We start from the raw sequence: 7,500 nt of genomic DNA, 5'->3' as shown, positions 1-7,500 counted from the left end.
GTATGAAACTGATGTGACGTATGTAAGGGTTAATGCCCGACGAGGTGTACATTATCACTTTTTAAGGGACGACGCGAGAGGCGTGAACCGTCCGAGGCGAAGCCGAGGATGGTTGCCTCCGCGAAGTCCCTTAAAAAGTGATAATGTACACCTCGAAGGGCATTAACCCGCTTATACCATGGTCACTTGCCAACAAAACAATAAGACCAGTCATTTATATTTCCATGTGTAATAAATAAAGCAATCTAAATGGCTAAATGTCTGTTATTCATACTGTAAATCAGTCTTCCACGAAATAAAATAGTCCCTCCCACTTCCACCACCCTCCGTTTTAAAGCCGACTCAAACGTTAACTTTATCACAGGAATGCGGGTTTAACGATGTTTTGCGTTCTACATTAAATGAAGACATTACCGTTTGGCAGCTTGCTTTATTTTGTATGATAGATACGTATTGGCCAAGTATATTAACATTTAAGAGCGAAGAGTTTCAGGAAGTGACAGAGCAGCGGGGGCTCGCACTGCGTGTGCTGTTGTGGTGACATGCAGAGAGAGTTGTCTCTCTCTCTCTCTCTCTCTCGCTCTCTCTCCCTCTCTCTCTCTCTCTCTCTGTCAAAGGCCCCCGCTCGTGCACGAGCCGAGGGAAATCTCCTTTGTCGCCGAGAAGAGCCTGGTGACGCGAGGTTAGAAATGTCCGAAACGAAAATCAAAATTGTAAATAAGAGTTATTTTTGATAAACTGAGCACACAGGGGTGATTTAAATACTTACTTTGACCGAGTCAATTTTTTTCTCAACGTCCAAAATTGTCATATTAACCCTTAACGGGGGTATAGAGCTCAAACTGCTCTCCTGATAACACTGATGAAACTATGGCGCATTGATATGAACGGTGAACAGACCATTTAGCTAGGTGTCCATTATCACTGTACAATATCACAAAATAATGGACACCTTGCAGCCAATCAGAATCGAGTATTCACCCAGACCATGGTATAAATAAGGATAAAGTCTTGGACAGGGATGGACAAAGGCTATAAATGCAGGGAAGGAAAGGATAAGAACTGGCTACATGTGGAGACTTACTCGGTATGTGGAGAGGTCGATACGCAGCGAGTTGTGAAGTTGATCCAAGAGCTTCACAAAACGGTCTCTCTATGATGGAGAGAGAGAGAGAGAGAGAGAGAGAATAGGAGAGAGAGAGAGAGAGAATAGGAGAGAGAGAGAGAGGTTTTAATCACATGCACACCTCTTGTTCAGATAGGCAGACTCAATATGCAGCATGTGTGTGTATGAGAATGTGTGTCTGTGTGTGCTTCTGTCCACGTGTCGGTGTGTATGATAATGTGTGTCTGTGTGTGCTTCTGTCCATGTGTGTGTATGATGTGGGTCTGTGTGTGCTTCTGTCCATGTGCGTGTATGAGAATGTGTGTCTGTGTGTGCTTCTGTCCATGTGTGTGTATGAGAATGTGTGTCTGTGTGTGCTTCTGTCCATGTGTGTGTATGAGAATGTGTGTCTGTGTGTGCTTCTGTCCATGTGTGTGTATGAGAATGTGTGTCTGTGTGTGCTTCTGTCCATGTGTGTGTATGATAATGTGTGTCTGTGTGTGCTTCTGTCCATGTGTGTGTATGAGAATGTGTCTGTGTGTGCTTCTGTCCATGTGTGTGTATGAGAATGTGTGTCTGTGTGTGCTTCTGTCCATGTGTGTGTATGATAATGTGTGTCTGTGTGTGCTTCTGTCCATGTGTGTGTATGAGAATGTGTCTGTGTGTGCTTCTGTCCATGTGTGTGTATGAGAATGTGTGTCTGTGTGTGCTTCTGTCCATGTGTGTGTATGAGAATGTGTGTCTGTGTGTGCTTCTGTCCATGTGTGTGTATGAGAATGTGTGTCTGTGTGTGCTTCTGTCCATGTGTGTGTATGAGAATGTGTGTCTGTGTGTGCTTCTGTCCATGTGTGTGTATGAGAATGTGTGTCTGTGTGTGCTTCTGTCCATGTGTGTGTATGAGAATGTAATAATGAAATAATATTGCCGAAAAAGAAGGAAATGTCCTTGTCTGAGAAAGAGAGAGAGGAGGGAGAGAGAGAATGAGAAAGCGAGAGACAGACAGACAGACAGATAAACAGACAGAGAGACAGAGAGAGACAGACAGACAGAGAGAGACACATATAAACAGAGAGAGAGAGCCAGATAGATAGACAGAGAGATAGACAGAGAGAGAGAGAGAGAGCCAGACAGAGAGAGAGAGAGAGCCAGACAGAGAGAGACAGAGAGAGACAGAGAGAGACAGAGAGAGACAGAGACAGACAGAGAGAGAGATAGCTGTGGAGTAAGTGAAGGAATCAAGGACATACAGTAGAAATGAGTTTTGTCTGTGAGAGAAATAGGCAAAATGTGGTCAAATGGCCTCAATATTGCAAAAACTAGTTTTACGCTGGCTTGAAGCAGAACATTCTTTTTTGCTGATAAAGACATTATGTGAGAAATTGCAACAGAGAAGCATCCGTCAAAGAAATGAATGGCACCAGTGGTTCGATTTCATTGTAGGATAGTTTGGAAAGTGGCTTCAGAGGTTCTGAGATGTTGTCTGTAAAATATCTTCCACAAACAGCCATCAGAACAGGAGAAGGAACCCATCATGGCTGTATGGCTGTTAGCTGATGCATTACATTCATGCCAAGTGCATCTCTGTGAAGAGACCCCGGAAATGTCCCCGGAACCGAAACGGACCCGTCTATTATTAGAAAGCTGAGACCCAGACCCGTACAGACAGAACCGATCAATGTCAGACCCGGACCCGACCTGGACCCGCAGTCGCTTCTTTTGAATGGACCCGAGACCCGGCCGGGTCCGGGTCAGACCCTCGGGTATTCGAGGGTTCGGGCATCCCCGAAGACCTCTAGCAAAAAATCAAACTACACGCCACATGATTTCCTCCCAAAGACGGTTTCTGTCATTTTAGGTAGTTATTATCATGCTGATGGAGGTTCAAGAGCTCATTTTTCGGACAACTTTTTTTTTTAGAGTTATTTGATGATATGAGAAGGGGTGATTGACAGCAGTGACAGCCACTCGCCGGGTGGACATTTCAATGTCACAGATCTGAGACTCGCGGTACCAGACCCGCCCCTCGGGTATTCGGGCAAACCTGAAGACCTCTATCAGGAAGTCTGCTTACAGTATTCCATTTAACCCAGCTGATGGAACACACCTAATCCTCACTTGATCTAGGTTTGCCTAACATTTGTTCAACAGTTGGATGGAGAGAGAGAGAGAGAGAGAGAGAGAGAGAGACTTCATTTTCACACACAGACTTGGTGGGTCTGTGAGATATATGAAAGCAATATAACGTGTGTGTGAGTGTGTGTCCAGCCATGTGTGTGTCCCATAGTGGCGAGGGACAGAGGACAGGGACGAATCATGTCAAAGACAAGGAGAGAGTGTTATAGCTCTGTGAGTAATGACAAGAATCCAAGGGGAGAGAGAGAGAGAGAGAGAGGAGGTAGAGAGAGAAAGAGAGGGGGGAGAGAGAGAGGCAAGAGAGGGAGAGGGAGAGAGAGAGGGGAGGAGAGAGAGAGAGAGGGAGAGAGAGAGGGAGAGGCAAGAGAGAGAGAGAGAGAGAGAGAGAGAGAGAGACAGGCGAACAAGGCATTGATCAGAATTTACCGGCTGTCTTGACTTATAGAGCTGTCACAGCTGCCACTTTTATATCCATAGCACACACACACACACACACACACACACACACACACACACACACACACACACACACACACACACACACACACAAGCACGCACACACACACACACACACACACACACACACACACACACACACACACACCTTTGTCCTTGAAAACCCTCAGACAAAGGTAACAGAAAGCACAACAGCAATAGAGGGCGTGGTGTCACAACTCCAGTTCCATCCAGCAGAGGGCACCCAACTGGACTCCCAACTACCAGCCTGGATCTCCACCTGCACACCTGATTCCGTTTGTCCACTGTCCATCAGAGTCTGTCTGGTGTACTTATAGCTGTTATCTGTTGTTGCCAGTATAGTGTGTTTATCTGCCTCTCTGCATCCTGCACCTGTCTGCCTGACGCCTCTCTGTATCCTGTACCTGTAACCTGTCTGCTTGGCTTCTCCCTGGAATAAATCAGCATTGTTGTTGACTCCTACTGCTACTAGCTGTCTCTGCGTCTGCTCTTACGGGTCCTGCATGGCTGCTTGCCTGACAGTTAGCAACTAGCAGAAGCAACGGCGAGTGAAAAGAGACAGTGTGTCACCATCCAGCCTGTGTTTTGTTTATTTTCAGCCTCCTTAGAGTGTTGTGCGTTTGGTGTGTGTATGGGCCTTTTTCACCAGCAGCCATGTTGTGTCTAAAAGGCAGGAAGTAACACAGGTGCAAGCAAACATTAATGAGGGTTTCCAACTTCCAATCTATTTAGGTGTCCCAGTGCCGGGGGCCCTCATTAATGTTTTGCTTGCACCTGTGTTACTTCCTGCCTTTTAGACACAAAATGGCTGAGGTGAAAAAGGCAAATTGGTTTGGTCTGTCCCCCCCCCCCCTCTGCACACCTGGTCATCGATCAGCAAACACCACACATGTCCCGGATCAAGCGGTCACCACTCATCTCCACGTCAGTATTCACCTTATGCAGCCCCGCCCACTTGACTCATTGTATCACGACTTCCTGTTCAAAACGGCGGCTGTTTGACCTGCTCAAACTAGTCTGACTCACCTGGTCAAACCTAGTTTGGCTCACATTATGAGTCAGACTAGGTTTATGAGTCACAGGAAGTATAAATACAATAGGTGAATAAAGACGCTGCAGAGAGAGCCAGTCAGGGCCGGATCGTTGGGCCGACACAGTTGGTTGTCATGGACATTTCCAACCACAAGTTATCTGTTAGCCTGCTTTGCCTGCCTGTCTGCTGTTTGCTCACAAACCTTACGCATGTCTCCCTAACACGAGGAAACGCTTGTCCGCCCGCTCGCCTCGTCAGCTTTCCAGGCCCAGTCAGTCAGGTCCTCTGGGATCATCTCCGCTCTACAGCCTCGGATCACTCCCCCACAAGATCTGCCTGCCTGCCACACTGTCCTCGTCAGTGCTGAAGAGCTGAAATAAAGACTTCTCGTTTTACCTCACCTGCTTGTCCTAGTCTGCAGTCCTACTCCTGCCTTGCTTTGTGACTGACAGACTGACAGACAGCAAAGGACCAGCTGCCTGGCTGTCTGAAGAATAAACATGAGAATATGAAAAAGAACAGAACATGCCTGCGATCATAAAGATCCATATTCTGTTCAGCATACCTCTGATCCACCAAGCGTCACTACTTTCAATCAAATGTCAGCTTTTACAATTTGTTTGCACCGCTTGCTCACAACAACAGTATAAGAAGATGATTATATTATTATATATACAAATTACAAAATTAAATTATACAAATTGGCTGAGTCAGACGGATCAGATTAAGCTTTATTGATCCCTGAAGGGAAATTGGTGCGTTGCAAATATGAAGTGGACACAGCAGAGAAGAAGAGATGGATGCAGGCTGTCTGCCAAAGTGAAGAGTGGGTCCTAATGATGGAGAAAAGTTTCTCCTTCATGTTATAGAAACTCTTTGTTTTCCAATAAGCAAAAGTCAAGAGCACAAAGTCAGCTGCCAAATGCGAGCCTGCTTGCAGCTTAATAGACCACTCTCTCTGATGGAAAGGGGGAAAGAGGGAACGCTACGAGGAGACTCCATTACCCACAAACCCACAAAGTAAATGACTCAATTCAATGAAACTTAATGAGACAACAAAAAACTCTTAGCAACCCATTCAGTAGGGGGTTATTACCAATCTGGCAACCCAGAAATAGACCCCACACATCTCTGTAGCAGCCTATGGTTGAAAGCAAGCCTCTGTGAATCCTTTGAGCCATTAACGCAAGCACATGCCGCCTGCAGTCGCTCGTATATCACCGGGCTCGAGTGCAACCAGTAGGGGGCCTTTGAGCCGCCATGGAGGATCTGGGTTTGAGCAGAGCAATCTAATAAGAGAGTGGCGTCAGCGGGGGTCCAAAATGCGTGACTCAGTAGCCAATGAACAGCCAGGAAGGAGGCTCGCGCTACGTTTGAATGCTAAAATAAAGCTGATAATGTACAATTTGATTCTTTAAATGTCGGACCCTTTCAAAGTACATCACAAACTGTCCATTTTGCCGCAACTCGACAGCGCTGCTTAATCCAAAATCTTACTTCCGGGAACTCTTGAGAGTAAAAAACTGGTCCATTGGAGTGAACGGAGATGTCGCGACTCTTCTATATAAATGGCTCTGGGCTTGAGTCCAGCCATTAAGAGCCGCCGCTAGCTGTCATTGGCCCTTTGAGCTCTGTAGCGAGAACAGCCACCCAACGTAGGGCCCACGGGCCCAACGTAGGGCCCACGGGCCCAATTTGGGCCGCGGCTAAACTTGAGACCCTTTAGAAAGTTCCGACAGTGAGAAGATATGACTTTATGAGGAAGATTATTAGCACAATAATAAAAGTACACCTACTGGCTCTCGGCAGTATATTATCATATATATATGAGACAGGTCTCTAACTCAAACTGACTGGAAAGTTTTAACTGATTAACTCTCCATCCCTATGCTTGCCACTTCAAGTAGTCGGGATATTTATGGATATTTTGTTTATGGTAAGTACCCATTGTGTTTTATGCCTTGCTGAAAACAAATTTCCTGGTAGGAGCTATAACATTTTCAACTTGGAGAGTTCGGTCTGTGGGCTCTTCAAAAACTTCAAATACTTGCAAAGAGTGGCAGCTTTTCAGATCAGGGATGATGGGGATGCAGTGGTGAAAAGTCCAATCAAACGTCTGAGAGATCAGGTATGACTGACGAACCAAGGAACCAAGGAGCAAAGAACAAAAGTATGGACAGAGACAGATCCATCAGCCCAGTAGGAGTAGCACAAGTGTTTTCAGCTCGCTCACATCTGGCCCTGCATGCCCTGCACGGCCCACAGGCATTCTCTCTGTCGCTGTGTAACTTATAGAGCTTGTCAGAACCAGGCTTTGTAGTTGCCTCTGTAAATAAACAGTGCACAAATAATGTTTCCCGGGTCGGTCCAGACACTTTGAGTTCTGTCCGTTTCTGCTCTGCCATCGTGACATGAAACAACAAGTTCCTCAGTCGAAACAATGACTTATCCAATGAGTGCCGAGGGGGGACTAACGATTAGCCAATCAGCGTCAATAAACAGTGCAACGGGTGGGACTAACGCTGTTGTCAATTGCGCGGAGTATTAACAACAATGGCGGCTGCCATAGATGAGATAGACGCTGCTATCGAGACTGTTTTAAAATGATTAAAAGTACCACTTACTTTGAACTCTGAACAGCACTCTGCTCTGAAGGATTTGTGTGCGTGTGTGTGTGTGTGTGTGTGTGTTCTCCCGACAGTATTAACTAAGGTTAGATTCAGGCAATACGTTGGTCTCTAGTGATTGGCTA

At 46.2% G+C, this 7,500-nt stretch overlaps 1 protein-coding gene across 1 annotated transcript in view; it reads right to left on the bottom strand.

The window, feature by feature from the left end:
• LOC310783803 (protein unc-13 homolog B-like) overlaps positions 1 to 7,500 on the bottom strand; it is a gene marked incomplete at its 5' end in the record, with an annotated part of 166,081 nt that overhangs the window by 36,960 nt on the left and 121,621 nt on the right. The window contains one exon of the mRNA XM_083644704.1: positions 1,085 to 1,153. Coding sequence (XP_083500830.1) covers positions 1,085 to 1,153 — 69 coding nt within the window. The remainder of the gene's footprint in view (positions 1 to 1,084; positions 1,154 to 7,500) is intronic.

This window comes from Poromitra crassiceps (genome assembly GCF_964638095.1).
Source record: "Poromitra crassiceps genome assembly, chromosome: 10".
In the NCBI taxonomy this organism is placed as follows: Eukaryota; Metazoa; Chordata; class Actinopteri; order Beryciformes; family Melamphaidae; genus Poromitra; species Poromitra crassiceps.
The sequence above is the reverse complement of the archived record's forward strand: the minus strand, read 5'-3'. Positions and strand labels throughout refer to the sequence as shown.